Genomic DNA, 23,085 nt, shown 5'->3' on the forward strand with positions numbered 1-23,085 from the left:
GGTGGCGCATGCCTGTAGTCCCAGCTACTCGGGAGGCTGAGGCAGTAGGATCGCTGAGCCCGGGAGATTGAGGTTGCTGTGAGCCAGGCTGACGCCACGGCACTCACTCTAGCCTGGGCAACAAAGTGAGACTCTGTCTCAAAAAAAATAAAAAATAAAAAAAAAATAAAAAATAAAAAAGGTTCCCCAAATTGAAAGGCATGTATTTCCAGATGCAAAGGACCAACCAATTTCCCAGTACAAAAACTCTCATATGTTAAGGTTATGATCATGAAATTTCAGAAGAGAAGAAATAAGGAAAATTCCTGGCTCATGGGGTTGAGAAGAACGTCACATACTAAGACGAGGACTTAATGGCATGAGACTTCTTGGTAGCAACACTGAAAGTTAAAAGATAATGAATCAATATCTACAAAACAATAGGAGGACATTATTTTTAACTTCTTATTTTAGAGTCAATCAAGCTATAATAAAATAAAGTAAATATATTTTCATATATGAATTAACGTATTAAAATGTATTTCTCAAGTGCTCTATCTCAGGAACTATTGGAGAAGCTCATCCCCTAGATGCGAGTAAGATATGAAAAAATGAGATCTAGGAAACAACAGACCCAACTCATGAGATGTTGAAAGGATTGTTCCAGAACAAAAGCAAAGGGTAGTCCCAGGGGACAGCTGTGCCTCAAGCTTTAGAGCCTCTCAGCCAGAGCCGGGGGACAAAGGCTCAAAAAATAATGCCGATTAAAAACAACAATCACAAAAAAATCAATGTCTCCAAGGAAAAGAGTGGGAAGGAAAAAGCACATGATGAGCTTGAAAGCGTGGGAATATACTGAAGGGTGTTTTATAATTATTTTGGTGAACTTGGAAAGAATTAGTGATAGATATGCAGTCATCGAGGCCAACGAACTAATAATGAAAATGAGATATTTATTAAATTCCAGGAAACAAGGAGTTTCATTCACTACTTGGCTCAGAAATGAAGCCAAGTCAGTCATAAGACTATAAATACCAAATATTGATTCACTAAAATGGTAACAGAACTACCACAAGGATCAGGGCACAAGGGAAGTTGTCAGAGCTTGGTCTAAAAATGCTAAATTTCCATCCACATCTACATGAAATCAATAAATAATGCTTAAGATATATTAAATCAAGAAACAACTACATAAAATTATTATTTAAAAATATGGATGTAAATGCAGGATGAAAAATTAAAAGATGAAAGTTGATGTCTCAGGAAGCAGACCTGGGTACACCTAAGGGTGACGAAGAAAACTCCCATTTTTATTGTCTTATAGTACTATTTTATTACTTTAACAAAAATTAGAATTAATTTTTGAAAATAAAATGCCATCCAGTGGAAAGGGTTAGTACCAAGGAAGTCAAATTTATATTTCTTTGAAGACTCAGCCAAAGCATATGACTGGCAATTTGGGACATTCGAGTATAGCTTTGATAGAATAAGTAGGAGTCATGCAGTCCCAACATCACATTCAGTCCAGTCCTCAAAGAGGAAAAGCAGGAGATGGACCTCCAGGAGCTGAGAAGGAAATTCAATTTATCAACCATAAAATGCACAGCATTATCTACGGGAACATCCCACCAAGAATCCAAGAATTGCAAGAATGATTTTGGGGGAAGCAGCCTGATACTAAACTTCAAATAAGAGCCGCTCTGCAATGCTGAATAAGAAATTCAGCAAAAATTTCAAAAAATTTTTAAAATATTGGTATAACTCACATATAATTATCCCTAAATCAGTTTATTGCAGAAGCACTGAAGATTCAATTTTCTGAAAATTAAAAGCAGATGTAAAATCTATCAAGTGATCTTTACATTGAAGTCTTACAATTCTTTAATATCATGACTCACCAAATTCTATATATAATGACGCTAATTGTGATAAAAATCAAAAGAAACAATGATTTTTACTTCTTTTCACACCTGATCAACACAACATTATAGTTATTGAATGGTAGTTGCATTTACACCAAAGTGTATGTACCAAAGTGTATGTACTTTGGTGTAAATGCAATAATAATATATATTATTATTTCATGTGAGTGTGTGTGTGTGTGTGTGTGTGTGTAACTATTTTGTGATAAAATTTCAGCCAAAGCAAACTTCACTCTTGGCAACAAAATCACCAGAGGAAAGGACAATTAATTAATTGCTTGCTTAGCATGTGCAAACTTATAAAACAATTTGGCTTTCAAGAGGGAACTTAAAAGTCTGAATTATGTAGGTACTAAAATCACCATTACTATAAAGACAGACACAACAACCTTTATATAGTAAAGCAATCTCCACATCCTTGTGGTTAAAACCATCAGCAGTCCTTCACTGGATGCTTGGCCTGTTGCTACTGATCTGCACATTAAAATTTGCCATCCACCACCATAAACACCATAAACAGTTAAACTCAGTAACTGAAGCAAGGTGAAGGGAAAGGTTTTTATGACACTATTCAAGGATAAAAGGGAATTTAATTTCCTTGACCAAACACAGTCTCATTAATTTCTGCAGCCAATTTTTATTGTTGTATAGGCAATATTTAAAAGGCTGTTGCCAAGGAAAAGCATCCTAAAATTAGATCTGCCCGCTTTGTTTTCTTTACAGGAATAGCCATGCTTCTAACAGCGTCTTCTGTTTGGAAGAGAAAACCTAGTAACAGAATGTAAAGGAGCTCACAGAGGTCTTCTACAAGAGGAAAAAAATAAAGTTGCCTACCATATATTCATTTCACAAGTTATATTTCTTGCGTAAGGTTGTCCACACCCACTATGTGTTTATTATATCATTTTGTTCCTTTGAGAAGAACAAAAGGATGCTGATTCTGGTGTCCTATTCCAGCAATTCTTTAACCCCTTCCCCATATCCAACCCACTATCCTCACACCTTTTTTCACTGGTCATCATTCCCCCCATGAGCTCATTTCTCTCCTAACCCAACTTAGATCTCATGGTTGATAAAGGTTTAACACCTTGCCCTTTAAAAGGCCCTCAAGCCCCAGTTTCCTCTGTCTTCATCCATTGCACTTAGGTTTTTTGGCAAAATATGAATTCTACAAATCTAGTTCTGCCTTTGCTCTGAGGCTGCATAGTAGCAGCAGAACTGAATGTTGCAGGTAAGAAAGCTCAGAGGGGAACTAATCTCCCTTTAAATATATGACCACTGGTGGTGCCCAGCACTCCTGCTGGCCCCATCCATTGCAATTCCTCAGCCACACTCCTCTCTCAAGAGACTCTCTCCACCTTCTCCTCCCTCCTCAAACACTGCCATTTCCCTCCTCACTTTCAGCAAATAGCCTCTCATTTCATTTCACCAAGAAAATATAAATAACCAGAGGGGACCATAATCGAGTTTTCACCTACCTACTTGCAAATGTTCCCAACATTCTGCCTTCCCTCCAGTTACCATGGATGAGCTGCCCCTGGTCCTAGACCCAATTGCTACACTTGAGCAGTCCCTTTACCTCTCACTCTGTGTGTGGGTGTGTGTGTTTCTGTGTCTCCTCATTGATTTTTTCACTCCCTAATTCCCATCCGTATTCCCAGTAGAATTCTCTAATAGCATTCTCCACATCTAACAAACTCCCTCACCTTCAAACTCTCCCCTTGCTCTCCCTCTGTGTTGAATACCTTTATGGAAAATGCTTTAAAGTGTTGGCTGTATACTCTGACCCCCCCCCCCCACTTCACTGTCAATCCTCTCTTCTACCCACTTCTATGAGGATTTTTGTCCCCATCATTTCATTGAGAGGGTTTGGCCAAGATTACAAAAGACCTCTCCAATGCACAAACCAATAGTCAATGCTCAGTTGATGTTAAATGACCTCTCGACAACATTTCACATTCCCCTTTCCTGAAAAGCAGTCTTCCCTTGGCTTCCAGGTGCTGTGGCACTCTGGCCACTCCTGGGCCTCCTTTGCTCTCTCCTCAACTTCCTGACCTGTAAATGTTGGAGTTCCTGTGGGCTCAGCCCTCAAGTCTCTTCTTTTTTATAGCAACTTTAACTCCCTGGTTGATATCTCATCAAGTCCTTTGATTTTAAATACATTCATACATTAACAACTCCAAAATGTATATGTATGGAGTTCATCCATCCAGCTGTCTGTTTGTTAAGGCCACTCGAATGTCCAATATACATCCCAAAATTCATGGTCCAAAAGAGGTTTTTATTTCCACTGCCATCTTCCCCATTTCAGGAAATGGTACAGGTTAACAATACCTTGTCTACAACTGTGAAAATCCAAAAACTTTAAACACCAGACTTTTTTCATTTGGCAGTAAAATTTGGTCTGATTAATTCATTTGGCAGCAAAACCTAACCTGAACTGATGAGAAGTCATGCATTATCTTTATTTAAGTGAATATTTATATCTTTTGTTGGAGATGTATTCTTTAGGGGCTATGCTAGACCCCGTGGGAATATTTGGTAATTTTTGCAATAGGCACATTATTACCTTTCTAAAAATCTTAAAAGTTATGAATTCAGGTCACATCTAGGCCCAGGGGTATCAGATAAGGAACTGTGGACCCAGCTGCGCAGAGTTCACACTCGCAACACATTCACACACTCACACACACATACACACAAGGCATTATGCCTCATTTTTTTCCATCTTTATGCCCCCCATCCATTCCATCAGTGAGTCCTGTCAGCTCTAATTTCAAATACGCCCTGAATTGCGTGCTTCTTACCACCTCCATAGGCACCAATGTCACCAAAACTACTGAACCTTCACCTGGACAATTGCCAGAGCTTTTGAACACATCCTCCTATTTCCAATCGTGCCCCTCCCTGCCTCCTCACTTCTCAGTGTTATTTTCCACAAAATGGCCAGAGAAGCTTTTAAAAATATACTTGGATCCTCCACCCCTTGCTGCTCCAAAGGCTTCCCACCATGCAGGGCATGAAATCCTAATTTGCTGGGTCTCCAATAACCTGACTTCTGCTCTTCTCTCAACTCTCCCACTCTTACCCCACCTGTGCTCCAGACCTCCTGGTCTTGCTGGTTTTCCTCAAACATGCCTAAAGTACCCTCAGGGTTTGTGCTCTTGCTTTCTTCTGCATAGAAGGCAATACTTCAGGCCTTGGGGCAGCTCACTCCTCACTTCATTGAGGTCCCTCTTCACAAGTCACTGTCCCAGGAAGCTCTTCCCTGACTACGCTGCCTAAAATAGCCACTTCTGAAACTCCCAGGAACTTTGTTGCCTTACCCTGTTTTTATTAAAATTACATTACATATTTTTGTGTTTGTTTATTATCCATCCTCACCATCAAAATGTAAACTCCATGAAGGTAAAGGTCATGTATGGATGGTGTATCATTTTATCTTTGGTGCCAAGAATAATGCTAGAACTCTCCATGTGCCAGTGAATGAATATTTGTTGAATGAACAAATAAATTAAATTATAATAATAAGTCAGATGAATTGGGTTAATGAAATAATACTATTTCTACTTGCCAAATACCTAGATATTTTTACCAGTATCAGTATAGTCTGGATGAACTTAGGCTACAACTTTTTTTTTTTTAATGACTCTCATTCTTAAGATAGTTCTAATCAGTGACTAAGATCACCATAGTACAACCCACACTGCATAAATTAGTGTTTACTCCTATACCCATAATACATATACTTAAAACAGTCTGAGTTTATCAAGGAGATGTTTTTTTAATTCTTTATTTTTATTCTGAACTTAAACACTTTATCTTTCTAGGGACTTTACGATTACTTGGTAACATGTTTCTAATTTTAAGGTGCTCTAATGTGATTCCACGTTATTTCTTGTTTTCCAGGTACTCTTAGTAGATCAACCAACTTGTGTAATTATAGAAAGTGTATATTAGGTACATGTAGTATAGAATCATAAATTAAAGAAATATAAGAATGAAGGCATCTTTTTTATTTAGCAAACAATTTACAGTAAGCAATTAAAGAAATTATTGCCTCATGTAAAATAGACAGAAAGTATATATAATAAAGTCATTTGAGGACTAATGCCAGGAATATTTTAATCTTTTAAACTGGATATTACTATTTTGGTTGTGAATTTCATTTTGGAACATTCTCAGTCATTTAGCATATATGATCTCTTTTTCGATAGATGAGTTATCTTTTAGAGAGAGGCATCTTTCTGTACATATTTCACAAATATTTATTCCTAATTGAAATATGAATTCACAGGACAGGATGAAGTCAGAAAACAAAAATAATAAATGACAGCTTGAAAATGGTAACTTCTGTTCAAGCCTTGTTGAACAACTTGGCCTTGAATATCTGGTAAAAATGAAACTTGAAAAATGTTAAAATTGCTCACTCACATGGGAAAATTTCAAGATTACCTTGCTGTATAAGTTTCTCTTTGAGGACTCATGCAAAGAGAGGATTAGTCTTCAACTCAGTAGTGGATAACAAACTACGGCCTGGATGTAAATTCTTAAGTATTTGGCCTGATCACCTCCAAGTTCAGTGAGCTTATCTCCTTGTGTCTGACTCACTACAGTTTGGAAACTTCAGCAGGCAATTAACTCTCACAGGATACACAGCAGTGTCCACTCACCACAAATTCCCCAGGCTACAGGGCCACATGAGACCATAACACTCACTAATTACTGAAAGATATGCTCAACAGAACCCTAATGATTCAGCTAAACCAGGAAACAGAGTTGAGAATGCCAAGGATACGAGTGGTAGACAACTCAGGGAATTAGAATCTTGGAGTAGGAAGTTCAGTCACTCAGTCAACATTTGAATCTCCTCTGCATCCTTCCTACCATATAGCTATCTAGGATTAACTTTTATCTCAATCTTATATTCGGCAGAGCAATGGGCAAAAACAAATTCATCGTTTTACACATAGTTCTACCACAAAAGTAATTTACAGTAACAACTAACATTCTTACATGCTTATTCTGTGCCAGCCACAGGGCCTGTACACTTTGACTGCATCACTTCTATCTCTCCCAACAGTCCTCCTAAGACTCTAAGTTCCACTGTACAACATTTGTTTTTTGTTTTTGTTTGTTTGTTTTTGTCTGTGATATAGTAACATCCCCAGTAATTTCTACTGGTTAGATTTTTCTCATATTTCATTCTCTTCCTTCCTCTAGAAGCAGCTTAAAGATACTCCGTAAGACATTTTTAACTTCCAGCCTGAACTAATGTTGCTGCTGAACAGTTATGACTTTTATTGGCTGTACCATTCAGTTGTAAAGTTGTGACATATTGCCTGATCACTGTTATTTTTTCTATTGAACCATTCTTAAGTTCTTATTTTATGCCATGTACTGTGGTAGGCACTGAGGATAAAATATGGAACAGATGGAGTCTACTTCTTCCCTCTTGTAAACTCAAAGGGAGGAAAAGGATTACCCAGAAGGCAGAACAATTAAATGAACAATAATAATTAAACATGATGTACAATTAGAGTACTTAGAAGGATCACCTAATGTAGTCTCAGGTAATTAAAAGTATTTCTCTGACCCTGATGATATTCTGATCATCAAAAAAAGTTGATGGGAACTTTCCCACCCCAACTTTCCCACCTGGTATTTCAAAAATTCAGCTTTACTATGATAACATTCTTCACAACATAATTCCTCATCACCAGTCTATACTTCTTTTTCATTCAAAATCTTTTTCAAAATATTTTTCAAAATCTTTCATTTTTCATTTCATCAAGACTTTTTCAAAATCTTTCATTCAAAATCAAAATTCAAAATCTTTTCTCCACAAATCCCTTTTACTGTTTTTTGTGAGAAGACTTTGCCAACACTTTCATCTTCACCAAATAAGACTTTCAGTTTAGTACAGAATTTATAGCTGATGCTCTACCTTTAAAACCAGAGAAGTCAACAAAGATTTTATTTTAATTCACAGAAAAATTTGTGAAGTTTAGTAATAGCAGAACTAATGATATTTGTCAGTTTTGAACAGACAACTATTTTATATAAATCATAAATTATGAAGACCAAGCATAATCATAAATTATGAAGACCAAGCAATATATAGCTCAAAAAATTAGGTCACATGGTACTTCTTTTTTATAATCATACTAATTGCTTAAGGAACAAAGAGAGAAGGGAGAAAAAAAATAACTTGATTAGGTTGCTTTTGTACCATCGCTACATGGTAATAAAAAGATGAGTGGTGAAAGAAAATGAAAGCTGAATAAGAATGAAAACTGGGAAATGTGACAGAATTGAAGAGTAAGCTGATAGAATCTTTTATAACATAACATTATTTTACGATGGTTGGTTATGCACTGTACGCTCACCAAATGGAGGTAACCAAAGAAGCAGCTATTTTATGTATGTAACTCTGATGACTTCTGAGGACTCCCTAAAAATCAGCCAGGCCTAGCCAATGGGGCTAAAGGACACAAACCCAAAATCAGTTCTTAGCTGCTAGATTGTTCCTATACTACTTCTCTGGTTTCCACAATTTATTCTCCCTATTACTTTGATTCTATCTCTCTCATATTTTGTGTATCATTCGCTCCTTTGAACTAATCAAAAATTAGCAAATGTTTCGAAGCTTATGAATGTAAAACTTGAGGTTACTGTTTTCTTATCCTCTCCTACATCTGGAAAGCTAATCTCATAATGGAATGGTTCAGATAATAGAAGCAATATGTAGGAGGGGAAGAACAAGATGCAACACCACTTTCTCTTTTTTCTTTGTGGTTGAAAAGAACAGGCCTAGAAGACTGGGAACTGGGCCTTCCCATGCCCTGTGTGACCTGTTGTCAGGGCAACAGGATGTACGGGAAGCCCTGGCCTTTCTAGTGCCTGTTGCCTGGGTAACAGGATATGAACCATCTTCTTTTACACAACTATGTTTTCCTGCTGTACTCTATGCTTCTCTTCTATTTGTTAGGAAATTACATTTGTTCACAGAAATCTAAGCATAATATAACTTCAATACACAAGCCACTGAAGCAGCATGTATTGGAAGAAATGTTATATGTGGACACATGTCATTGATATTGTTGCTGGTGAAAATAATGTGGAGAAGAATTTTGTTGGACTGCCCTTCTAAAAAGAGGGACCTCAATTTTTATTTTCATAAGCTCTGAAATATTTACTAATTGTTGATTAGATCAAAGAAGTAAATGATAGCAGACGATGAGGAAGAAATAAGCAGAGCGATAGGAAAAAAAACTGTTGAAATCAGAGAACAATATATGAAAAACTTGTAGGCTAACAGTTGATTGTGGGTGCATATCAGTTAGCTTTTGCTGTGCAGCAAACTACCCCACAACTTAGTGGCCAACAACAATAAACATTTCTTATTTTTTCACAATTTCAAGGAAGTTGGATAGTTCAGGATGACCTCACTAACATGTCTGGTGGTTGACTATCTAGTGGTTGAGATCTTGAGGGGCCTCAGCTAGAGTGGTTTACATTTGCTCTCAAGTACTCTAGTAAGCTTGACCAGGGTTCTTCACAAGCTGGTATGAGGGATCCAGCGAGCAGAAAGACAGAGTAAACTCTAATACATAAGCCCTTTCCAGGCCTTTGCTTATTTCTCATTTGCTAAGACCCCATTGGCTGAAGTAAATTGCATGGCCAAGAGTCAATTTGGGAGAGATTATCCAAGAGAATAGATGCAGGAAACCATGAATAAATTGAGCCATTGCAGCAACAGTAAATAATAACATGGAAGAATTTCTGGAAAAAAATATAGGCTTGTTGGAGAACTCAAGATATTAAATCATAAATTTGCTGGAAATGAAGTATCAAGAGGACCACACATAAAAAGACACTTGAACCACTGGCAGGTATTAGAGATTTTTCAAGTTCTGAAAGTTGGAAAGGAGCCCCCTAGTGCATATACTAACCATCCCTAAAAGCAGTCTAAGTAAAGACTTAGAAAAACACTGTGTAGTTTATTTGGTTTATGTTATCTTTGGGGAATAAAACAGAATAAACTCCATTAATATAATTTTTCCAAAACAAACAAAGAGGGAAAGACTAGTCCCTTTACTTCATAGGAGAACATGCTTAAAATCTTTTATAGCAAGAACAGAAGTAGCAGCTTATATAAGAATAAAATCCCTAGCTTTAATGGTTAGAATTCCTGGTTTTATTTTTATTGGTAAATAAAAATCTCCATGGATGGACACCCAGACATTACTACTGTTCAGGGTTTTCCTTCTACGTTGGTTAGAGTACCAAAGGCCAAATAAATTAGTGGTTTTGTAAAGGTTCAAGTTCTGAGAGGGCAAAAGTTTTAGAAAAAGTGCTCTTGCAAACACTAGCTAGGATCATTGTGTAAATAAGTAAATAAAGAAGTAATGGTAGTACACGACCTAGAGAAGGAGAGAAACAGAACTGGGGAGTTTCTGACATCTAAAGCATATGCCAAGTGATAACTCCCTTTGGTATTCAGCTTTGAGTATGAGAACAAGACAAACAGATGGCAAGACTGTGGAAAAAATCAAAACAAGAGAACAGCTTTTAACTCATGAAATGTCAGGTTTGATAGTGAGTCTTGAGTGTTAAGTGGAATTATCTAAATCTGTATTAAAAAGAATAAGTATGGACCTAGGAATCTGGCCCTCCTCTTACGAACTATGAAATATTGGTCAAGCCATTTAATGTCTCAAAGGAGCAGTTTTCTCATCAGAAAAACTGGAGATAATTGTGCTGAGCCATACAGACCACAAGGAAAATATTTCATAAAGTATAAGGCATAAAAAAATTCTTAGGTATGATTACTACTATATTTCAATTATGAGGTGATTGTTCAATAGTTTAAGCTAATTAGAAATGTGACTGATACCCAAGCTATTCAGTTTTTTCTTATCTTGCTCTAAATACAGCTTATTTTGAACCAACTTTTAGAAAGTCTGGTGCTAAGTGGACCACAATAGGCACACTATTGCTTTTCTAATAAGTTTATTTTGATTTTCTTCCAAATTATCTAGGACCTGTTTCATGAGAACCCCTTGGTCATCCATGCTTATGTAGAGTTTAATTAATATTGTTTTCCATGCTTATGTAGAGTTTAATTAATATGTTTTCTTCTCCTATACACACTGGTGCTTAGAGATTATAATATTTTTTCATTCTCATTGTAAACTTATTTGAATAACTATAAATATCAAAATTTTGCTTACCAAAAATTATCTGCACAATTGAGCATTTTCTGGGCCTATTTAGTAAAAATTTATATTTTTAAATATTTTATAACATATAAAATAAAATATTTTTTAAAAAGCTTCAAAAAAGTATAGCTTAAATGAGAAATCAAAAGGGTCATAATGTTTCATATATATGCCTCTGATGACCAATTATCATTTTTATGCCCTTCCTTAATTATAATCATTCATGCCTAAAACTTGCTCAGAACAGATATGTGGAATAGTACAATTCTCATGAGCCTTTAATACTATCATCAGTTTAATTATGTTAATGAACAGTTTCTTTTATACCCAAAAGGCCTATCGCACAGTCCTCTACCAAATGATAATCAGATTTTATAAATATTTACATTTGACTAGCTGAGTATAATATGTTAAAGGACAAAACTTAATAGCAAAATGGTAATACATCATTTTCTAAAAGTGAATCAGCAAAGGAATGGACCTGGCACATGACAGTGATTACTTAGATGTCAAGTCCATTGTGAACTAGGGCTAGATTGGGATAAGGAAAAACCTAAAGAATGACTTTCAAGCCACAGTGACTCAGGAAATCAGTCTAGCCCTGAGTCATACACGATTATAGGAATCTAAAATCCATTCTAAGGCTTCCACAAGGTGTTAAACTAAGATGTCATCCAGACAATTCTTCTATCAGTAAAACTCTCAAGGCCAACCCACTTCTCCTCAGCTCTCTTTCGCTACATAACCTTATCTCCTGACCCAGGGAAACATAAATCTTCAAGTACAATGGTTCTGGTGAAGAGAAACCCGGGGACTCTCATGAGAACACTTCCACTGGGCTAAGAGAAAGTCTTCTTTCCACATCTTGACCACTTTACTCTGTGTACTGATCCTCATAAGAGAAGTACATGCTTCTGCATGTAATATTAGTAATAATAAAAATAACAGCTGAGATTTATTGAATTCTAAGCAATTTACAAATGCTAATTCAATCAATTCATTCAACACTTATAAAGCAGGTAATGATAGTATGTCCATTTTACAGATAAGAAAACTGGGGCATCAAAAAAAATCAATCAACTTGGAGAAGATCATATAGATGCCAAAGAGCAGGGTTGGAATATAATCAAGAATGGATAAGGTAATGGGAATATTATTAATATTTAATAATTACAATGTTTTGCAGGCTTATTGGGTGCCAGATAATGTGCTGTATTTCTTAATGTATTATTTTATTTAATTTTCATGGAAGAAACTTCCACTGGAGAAGCCTTCCAGATCTCTTTCTGCTTCTTTTCACAATCATCCACAGAAAATAAAGAATAACTCCTTTGTTTGATGAATTGTGGAGAAGGAATTGGGCCTGGGTATGCAAGCTCTCCTTCTCAGGCACAGGGAAAGAATTTTCTGCTTGTAGAAAATATAATCTCATCTGCTCTACGCCATGACATAAATTTAAGAGGGAAGACTGTGTCTCCTGCTAGGGAGTTCTGCAGTTTGGGGGTAAGTTGATTTCAGAGGAGTTCTGGTTTTTTCAGTTACACACCAAAATCATGGCTTCCAATGTAAGCTTAATCTGCAATAAAGCTGATCTCTTGCTCTTTACACACTGAACTCCTAAATCTGTACCTCACTTAATTCTGAATTTAGGCAGGGATTATAGGTATCATTCATTAGCACCCCCTCTCACTCTTAGCATCTTATAAGGAAGATATTAATTTCATCTATGTCTTAGCTAAAATGTCACCTAAAGAAGTTATCCTTGACTATCCAAAATATCTTCCCAAGGTAACCTGATCACATCACTTGGTGCATTTTCTTCTGGTCACTTCTTACTTCATATTAACTTGCTGTTTATAATTCATTTTTTTGTTGTTTGTTACCTCTACTGAAATTTAGGCTCCTGTGTCTAACATAGCACCTAACATAGAGCACAATCAGTGAATATTTATTAAATAAGTGAATGAATTACGAGTGAAATAATGGCACTTTTACAGATTAAAAAAAAGTGAAGTTTAGAGAAGTTAATAATTTTTCCATGGTCATTCAGCTAAAAAACAGGTAGTATTATACAATATCTGATTGACTACAGAGTTTAATTTCTTAATCCCTAAGGTATTCCACCTCAACAATGTTCATTCTATAAATCATAACATAATGTTATGTTAAAGACTGAGATTTATATTAACACTGTATCTATACACCAAAACAGGTTTTGATGAGGTGGTTTTCTTCAAACCAAACTAGTTTTATGATTAAAGGACAGCTTTTTCAAGACAGGTTTACCTGATTAATCCATCAACATAGTCACACACTCAACTATATAAGAACAGAGACTGAGACAATTTCCATGAAAGAGAACTTAAACATTCTCCTTTGACATTTGAAATGAATCCATTATATACCCTCAACCTCAGATCTTAGTGAGAAAATTGGTCATTTGGTCATGTAAGGCAAGGCAAGGTTAGACGGTAGCACAGTGACTTGTTTATAGCTCCAATGTGCCATAAGACGAGGCAGGGCTCCACCCATATGGTTCGTGTGTGTGTGTATGTGTGTGTGTGTGAGAGAGAGAGAGAGAGAGAGAGAGAGAGAGAGAGAGAGAGAGAGCATGAGACAGTGTGTGCATGTGAGTGTGTGAGAGAGTGTGTGTGTGTTTGTATTAGAAGAATGGCCATGTTGACTAAGCACTGTGTTAGTCTAGTATAGGAGGTATGCATTAATTTCTTATTGCTACTGTACAAATTCACTACAAACTTAGTGGCTCCAACAAAATGAATTATCTTCAGTTCTGTAGGTCAGAAATCTGATGGAAGTTTCACTAAGCTAAAATCAAAGTATAAGCAGGACTGCATTATTTCTGGAGGTTCTAAAGGGAGAATCTGTTTCTTTGCCTTTTCAAGCTTCTAGAGTCTGGCCTTGGCTTGTGGCCCATTTTCCCCATCTTCAACACTGGCAAAGATGAGTCAAGTCCTTTTCACATCACATCACTCTGACCTCCTCCTCTACATCTCTCTTCTACTTTTATGAATCTTTGTGATTACACTGGGCTCACTTGAGTAGTCTAAGCTAATTTCCCTATTTTAAAGTCAGCCTATTAGCACCTTTAACTCCATCTGTTCATTGAATTCTCCTTTTCTAAGTAATGTAACATATTCTCAGGTTCTGAGGATTAGGATGTGGACAACCAGTCTGCCTACCATGAGGCCAGGGACTAGGTTTTAGGAAGCACCACTCTAGATTCTTTCCTGGTGATCTTTCTGGTTAACCATTCTGAGAATATCCTCTTTGTTCTGGAAGCAAAATGAATAACAACTTTGGAGGTAGGCAGATTTACGCTTCCACCCAAGTTCTACCAGGTACTACCTGAGTGACTAACTTAGGATATTTACCTCTTAAGCACACTAAAAGAAGTAAATAAGAATACAAATATGTTATATCTGCACAGTTCTGACAACTAGTAGATGATAAGCAAACAGTACTTCTTTCCATCTTCTCCAGCCCTAGTATAGCTATGAATCTATCTGCAATCCTCCAAACTGGCTTTATCCCTTATTTTCGCAGACTGATTAATCTTATAATTCTCTAGTTAAAGCCAGAATTTTATTAATTCATTGATTTAGAAATATTTATTGCATTATCTCCTATGTGCCAAGTACTGTGCTAGAAGCTGGGGATGCAAGAGCAAACACAAGAAGAGAATATAATTCTTGCTCTCAGAAGCTGTGGTCCAGTAGGGAAGGCAGATTTTGTTATGAAAAGGGAAGTTCGAGTTATTTATGGGCCCAAACCAGAAAACTAACCTAATATGGAAAATCAGGAAAGATTTCCTGTGCAAGTGAAATTTAAGCAGAGGTCTTTGTGCATTTTTTAATAAGGTCCCTATCAACATTTTGAGTGGGACAAAATTCCTGAAAAGGAAATGCCCCGAGCTCTGTAGTACATTTAGCCTGCCTGGTGCCTGCTGCCCACTAAGAGCAGAATAGTCACTGCAACCACCACAAACTTCCCCACACAACTCCAAATGCCTCCTGGGGAACAAGAGCAACTTTGGCTGAGAGAAGAAAAGGAAGGATTAGTTCCCTCCAGAGAAGAGAACAGAACAAGCAAAGGCAGATGGTGATACGCAGCATTTCTTTGGGGCAACCCCCTGGATCTGGATGGGAGGGGGCCACAGAGGGAGAGGCATCAGACGAAGCTGCAGAGTTAAGCAGGTACACAGAACCCTGGGAAGGATGGATGCAAGCCTTTAAGGGTTTTAACCGGAAGAATAAAAGGATCAGATTTGCTTCATATCTAAAATGCTGCTTCATCCTAAAGTTTAATTCCAGTTTGGGAATATGGTGCTAATAGCTCCTGTCATTTCCTTTTTTTTCCCAATTTTTATTCTAAATATGTATTTCTGCCACATCCTCTTGGTAATGAGGGCCTAGACAACTTCATCTAAGAAGTGCACAACACACTGCCTTCTACAACAGCTCATTGGAATTAAAGGATCATCATACAGTTCTTCCCCCTCTTTCACTTTGCTTCTCTACATTTTATCCTTCATTACTGAGTATCATATTTACCACAGATCAGAAAGAGAAAAAAAAAGCTTAACTTGTTTCAATTGTTGCATTCAAAATTCCAAATCTTATTATCTGGACATTTGTCAGAATGGGAGAAACAAAGTGGTATGTGTCTATCCACGTAAAATTCATGATCAGATATTAAATTATTTTCAAACTGAAATTCTGGTAGCAACTAACTAGTCCTACATTTATAAAAATCGAAGGAATTCGCAATAAGTACTAGGAAGTGGTGAGTGTTTCATTGTTGTCAATAGTTTATAGTTTTAAGCAGTTCAAGCTCTTCACTTCTATTGAGCAACTGAGTGAAATAACACTTGGATTTAGTTTTTCCTATAACTTCACATGGTTTCTACTTGATTGCAGTTTTCTGAAAATGCTGTCACCTGTTGGTAGAATTATTAGAACAATCACACTGACTGGAAATAGCAGCACCAACGTTTTTCACTATGTTTAATATTTTTAAATCCCACAGTTGTTGATCTTTGTTGTTTAAAGAAGAAAAAAGCAATATTGCCATAACACCAAAAGAGATTATTTTTAAAAATGAAAAGAATTATGCATAAATGAAATAATATAAAATCTTCAAATCAACTTTCCAATTGGAAATCAATAAAATTAAGTCTTTACAAAGACTAGTGATAGATAAAATTTTTTAGTAGGTAGGAAGTAGTCTAGGTCCCATATTCACAAGAAACCTCTGAATAAGAAATTTCATTTGATGTTGAGATGGCATAAGAAATAGGATGTGTTTTCCAGGCCTTAAACAATTGATAACTTATGGCCAAATATATAATTCTTTTTAAATCTCATTTATTAAGGACCTGATGACATAGTTATTTATTCATAGTTCCACCATCATAGATGGTGAGTTATAATGTAAAATCTAAATTGTCATATTGAGTGACAAATTAGTTGAAGAATATGGATTGAATAAAGCTAAAGATAAAAGTTGTAACTATAAGAAGAAAATTAATAACTGTAGAAGTCTACATTAGAATGGGAGTAAGAAACTGTTTCACCTTTGTTCTCACAAAAGAATAAGAGATTTCTTGGTACATCACTTTAAACAGTGTCTCAAATATTACATGAAGAAGATTTAGAAGGAGCTCAACAAAAGAAATCAACAAAATGGCAGAGAAAAATTGATATTTTAATTTAGCTTACCAATGTTTTCCACATGTGTTCCAAAATTTAAAAATTATTTCTGTGGACTCAAAAGACTATCTAAAATGTTATGTTATATGGCAATGCCTATAAAAAAAACTTTATCTAAATATCTACCTGTAGTAGTTCATGTTTTCTATACTAAAGGTATAACTGAATAAAACACATTTTACTTTCACCTTTGTCTCTATTTTAATTTAACCTCAAAATGTACATATTATAAACCTAATTAAAAACAGAATATCCTGTTTAAATAAGTCTATGTATTTGTAAAACTAAATATAGTAAAAGATCAAAAACCCACTTTCCAAACAAGTATCTGAAAGCCTTAATTCAGTCTATTTTACCAAAAATAAGAAAATTATTGTGCAATTGTTTGATAGCATTCATGAGTAGCATGATTTTAATTGCCAATACTTAAAAGTAGAATTCTAGGACTAACAATTTTGATAAGCTAAAATTCTGTTTGAGCCAATATTGCATTTTAAATAGGCAAGATAATTTCAGCAATAGTATAGGGAGTCCCTCATATCAGTGCTTTGAATGCACACTACACAAAAGACCACAATTAAACAATTTGGTTGTCATTAGTCATGTAGATTTTAGAGTAAGAGCTTTTGCTTTGACAATTCTAAGCCTAGAACACTGAAAATGTCTTAAGTCAAAGTACAAGTTAAAGTGATAGTACCAAAATGCAAATTCTTTCTTTATTCAATGTAAAAACAATCAATCATTTTAGTCTCATGATAATGACTTAAAAAATAAATCTGGTTAATGGTCATTTAGTGGCTCTATGTAGACACAGCTCAAAATTAATTTAGTATGTACATACATTAAAATACCTTTCTACTAATTCATGAAGATCCACTTTGAATGTCTATCACACTTTTCTGAAACATAATGATGGATTGATATTTGAGCTCACTTGATAAAGTCAGTAACTTTTTCCCTAAAGCATTAGGTAAACACAAAATCACTTTTGTAATTTCTTAAAGACATATGCATAAATCTACTACACCACATCTTCATACATTTAAGTAATTACAGAAAAACAGAACAAATACAAACAAAACAAAATAAACATAATATCGTATCCTGCTAAAGAGAATAAAATCTAAAATAGATTACAATACGATATATAAATTTTCTGGTGCAAATGTTCATCCACTCATTAGGGTAGAATACAAATCATCTGATGACTGCTATGTTTAATTTGCATATATGCTAATTAATTTTGTGAGCTATTATTTGCTTTGACAGGATTACTTGCTTCCCTAGAGAACAACCTCACCAAAAAGCTGTAATTTCTAATCTTCAATGGGTTTTGGAAACAGATTTCTCTAGTTCATTCAAATGATATAAAGATGGCTTCCTTTTTAAAAGTTATTCTCTGCTAAATGTTGTTTGCATTAGTGTACTCTTATGCTAGTGTACTGTAGTGTCATGTATTACTTCAAGTAGTAAGAAAACATACAGAGAACATTTAAATATATAAACATCATTAAATACATTCAAATGGAGAAAAGTAGAAGAGATTTTTTACCTCTAAACAAAGTTTGATATAATTTTTCCTTAAAAAAATCAATATCAAAACAGGAACATCAAATTTACTCATTTTTTGTTAAAAGTGTGGAAACTACAGCATTAGATACATGAATCTTGGAAAACTCTACTTTGCATGGTGTAGGATTCCTTCAGCTGTTGCTATAGAAAAGCAGATATATTTTCCTTTGAGATCTATAAATATAGTAAGCAATTACAATGGCCTTTAAATACTCATATTTCACATTTTTACCCAAATATTAAATATCATTTTAAAATTATGACACAATTAAAAATAAATCATATAAATGGTGTGGTGCTGGTACACTAAACAGGAATTAGTACATACTAATTCATACTATGCTGAATTAGTAGCATACACAGCTAAAACAAAAAAAAGTAAAGGTGTAAAAGCAAGGTGAACAGCACTGCAATTAAAGTTTGACTCAGGTCATTACATTTCACACTTAACATAAATGCACAATTATTGACCTGTCTTAGTAAGGGCTATTTATTATATACCATGGGTTATTCTGTACTCTCAGAAGTTAAATGGTTAATGTAAAGCCAAAACTCTCTAATAAGTTTGATATAATGCCAATATTTTTAGTTGAACACTTTTTTCTTATAGAAATATTGTTAAAGACATAAAGAATAAGCACAATGAAGTATAATTACCTATCATATTAATCCTGTCATTGTTTTTCAAAATATAATCACAGAGAAAGTACCAGTCTTATTTCTCTTTCTACTTACCTGAGGGAAATTTTATTTTGGCCAGTACCCAGGCAATCAACTTTCCTAGTTACCTTTCTGCATATCTAAATGCATATCTAAACAGCACATACAGAATGCATAAAAGAAACCATGTAGCATAACAGTGAAGTGACTTCTCTGGGAGTTACCTTACTTTTATGAAATGTACAAGTGAAAAAAACCACCAATCCCTCAACAAGCTGTTAGCTGAGATGGACACATTTTATTTTTCCAGAAAAAAAATCTTTCTAAAGGAAACACTAGTCCACAAAGGCAGACAGCATCAACAATTAGTCATGTTAATAGTCAAATCTTTTTGGGAGAAATAAAATCACAGAACCAAGCAAAGAACATACTCACATTCCTTTCAGGCGCTGCCACATTATTTCAGTGTGTTCTCCTATGAGATACTTAAAAGTGGTGTTTTCCAATTCTTCAATTTCTGTAGCACTTGACCCCATGGTGATGCTCCTAAAGCAATACAGTTACAGTCAGTTTCAGCAGCCAGAACAAGCATTCCTCAGTCCACTACAAATCTCAAACAGTTATACAGTAGCATCTCTTATCTAATCAAAACAGTGCTGATGTGCAAAGCTGAGGGAAGCCTCTGCCAGAATCGCTTATTGACTTTGACAGGCACATCCCCTGTTCACCACATCACCCCCCTCAAGCAGACAGCAGTATAAACAGATGCTCTAACCTCACAGGAACAATCCGCACATGTGAGCCTGCTACTGTACTACTGACCGACTGAGTACTCAAGCTCTCCGGAAAAGCAACTCATCTGTTACTGTTCTGTGCACTGAAGCACATAAGAATTCCTACAGCTTGCGAGCTCTATTATGCACAAGAGAAACGTGAATGACTTTCTTGCACTCCAGAAGAGGCTAAATTCCTCCCTACCAACGGAACGAGAGCAGGATGTAATAAGAAAACAGATGGTAGGAAGCAGTATCTGCAGCACCACCCTGAGAAAAAAAGTGCCTGTTTAAATGCCAAGGTTTTTGTCTCTTAATTGATCTGGAAGCAACACTTAAAAATATATCATGCTCTAACAATAAAAGCAACAAATGCTCATGACAACCAAGAGAAAATAACACATAGAGCCATACAGAAGACAGACCACAGAGCTCCACAGGTTGTTACTGCAAGAATACGTACATCAACTGATGCTGTAATCATGCTTATTCACCTTCTCCTAGCAACTCCACACAGTAGGTAACTGCCAGTGGAAAACACGGCAGCTGCACACAGCCTGCTCTGTGAATCCTTTGGGGATTTAAAAATAAACAAAATAAAACCAGTGTAAATGCAAGCGTGTGTGTGTTGAAGAAAAAAGGAGCAGGTGTATGTGTGCGTGTTTAAAAGAGAGAGAAGTAGAATGAGGAGATAAATTGATGCTTTGCTGCTTGTGCATTTTAGAAGAAAAATGAGAGAAAGTGGACATAAAAGGAATCAGAACTGAGTTGTCAGCCAAGCTCTCAACACATGGCAAGCTTTCTTAAGCACAGACCTTGAGTATGAGCTACATAACAGCTATTGCTATCTGCAAGCTGCTAAGGAAAATCTACTTATAAGCAATATTTCTTCTTATTTGTTTGGAAACCCCAGTAGTTTTATTTCTTCCTGCAAGAAAACTTGCCTTAAGTTTTAAGGTAGAGATATTCAAAGGTAGTAGATTGGTGATAATATAGAATATTTCTTGAGTATTTCCTATGTATCAGATACTATTCTCAGAACCTAACATATTACCTTTTTTAATTCTTAAAAAAGCCTGTGAGGTAGGTAATATTCCTGTTTAACAGCTGAAGAAACTAAGAAACAAGAGACATTCTCCAGATTTAAAGCCAATCCTCTAAATATAGGTACTAATATTTTATTGACAAGAAGTCTTCCAATATAGAATTACTACATCTATTCAAATGACACTAATGGTCTCTAAGAGTCAAAGTCCTAATGATACACATGTAAAAAGTACCTATGCAAAATTTTATAGAAAATTCCTTCTGATTTACAAATTAGAAGAGGGTAAGTCAAGTAAAGCTTCAGTTTTCCTCTCTCAGACAAGATATTTCCAGAACTCAATCTGAATTTAATGTCTTTAACTAGCAGATAGCTTTATACAGTTAAAACCACATTCCTATGAGCATTCACCAGAGTTGTCAAAAATAAGTTAACCATTGCTCTAAAAGTACCAATTTTATCTTCACTGTGCCTTCACTTGTAATCCTAGCTACATTTCATTTAATAAACTCTAAACAGATTTTTCTTTACTGAAATAGTCAACAAACATCCAAGTTCTGCTCTCAAGGATGAATCACAGCAAAAAATCTCCATAAAAAGCACTTACTCTACTATTATCATTTTATGAGCCAAGATACCAAAATGCTTGAGGCTGTAAGCACTTTGGGCCCACAAGTGATTTCCTAAATATGCCATGAAAGTTCAAGCCTTCACATTGGCCAGCTTTAACAAGGTAGAAAATGAGTACTATTCTACGTAAGTATGTGTTAGCAAGTCTTATCCTATCATTATGACTATTTGCCCTTGGCTTTCACTATGTCATGTCTATACATATTGATATTTAAGACCTCAGGGTATACTGATTGGGTTATTGACTTAAAAAAAGCTTAATTATTTCATTAAATGTTTCATAAAATAAAATTTTGAAAAATAAAGTGGATAAAACAGTTCATTATTTAAATCCTTGACCTTCAGCCTCAGGAAGCATCAAAAAGTTACTTCTATTAACGTAGAGAAGTCAAAGAATTTTTCTTTTTTAGTTTATAACTAAAGTCTATAAGATGTATTAAAAGAATAAAAATAAAACAAATCACATGGAAACAAACAAAATAGAACTTAGGGAATAGTGTACAACTTTTTTTCTAATTAATATATTGAGAAATATTTGAGATGTTACATTCATGAATTTAAACTAAACCAAAAAATTATGACATGAAAAAGACATATGACATTATGACATGAAATAAGACAATAAGGATTGTTAGAAATTAAAATATGCTTTCCGAAACAAAACAGTCATATAAGTTCTGTGGGAGAAAGTTGAGAAAACATTAGTCCTTAATATACAGTAAAAACTGATGCAATATGTCTCTCATCTCTCATAGTTTTCATTTCTTTTTCTTTAATTCTATATTCAGATAAATTATCTCTATTAGAATAGGTAGTTAGTTCATTCCTATTTACCTAATATTTTATTTGTAATGGTGACAAAAATTTATAGAATGACTATCCATTGATGCCAATATATAGTACAGAATAGACTCTAAATCTGGACTACCTGGGTTTGAGTCTCTGTTCTTTGACTGAAAGAATTATGTGATTTTTCATAAGTTTCTATTCTGTGTCTGCTTCTTCATGTATAAAATGAGCATAATAATAGCATCTTCCTCATAATGTTCACATATTAAATTAGTTTCAAAGAATTTTAAAGTGTAGCACAAAATAATTATTCTATAATTGTTAGTTTTTATTACTATATTTTATTACTAATAAAAAATAGTTTTTATTACTATTTATCACTATAGTACTATTTACTACTATTTTTATTACTATTTCATTACTATTATTATTACTATTTAATGATTTTTCTTCTTTGAACTGTAGTGTAGTTATTTATTCAATAGATTTTACTGATAATGAACCATTTCCCAAATAATCTATCATTGTTTTTATGCATTGCTATTGTTCATTTTGTTTAGAAACTACACCATTATTTATAAGTAAAATTGTTCTAAGTATTTGTGGCACTAACTTTATTGGTTTTCATATTAACATTATATTGGCACATGCAGCAAATGGTAGAAAAAATAATTTTAATTCCTTACCCAGCAAACCATCACTCAGTGATAAAGATGAATGATGGCCTATTCAGAAGCATAAAATTCAGAAAGCATATCACCC

General features: G+C 34.9%; 1 protein-coding gene across 4 annotated transcripts in view; it reads right to left on the reverse strand.

Annotated features, from left to right (window-relative positions):
* Window positions 1-20,544, reverse strand: part of PDE1A (phosphodiesterase 1A) — a 315,490-nt gene extending 294,946 nt beyond the window's left edge. The window contains exons 1-2 of one of the 4 annotated variants that reach the window (XM_012785792.3): window positions 20,323-20,543; window positions 19,522-19,632 (exon numbers count right to left, since the gene is read on the reverse strand). In XM_012785792.3, coding sequence (XP_012641246.2) covers window positions 19,522-19,632; window positions 20,323-20,324 — 113 coding nt within the window. In that variant the 5' untranslated portion in view covers window positions 20,325-20,543. Of the gene's footprint in view, window positions 1-19,521; window positions 19,805-19,861; window positions 20,083-20,322 lie in introns of those variants that run through there. The other 3 variants (XM_012785793.3, XM_076005730.1, XM_012785794.3) reach the window with 3 other exon arrangements.
* Window positions 20,545-23,085: the final 2,541 nt, after the last annotated feature.

This window comes from Microcebus murinus, chromosome 8 (assembly GCF_040939455.1).
Source record: "Microcebus murinus isolate Inina chromosome 8, M.murinus_Inina_mat1.0, whole genome shotgun sequence".
NCBI lineage: Eukaryota > Metazoa > Chordata > Mammalia > Primates > Cheirogaleidae > Microcebus > Microcebus murinus.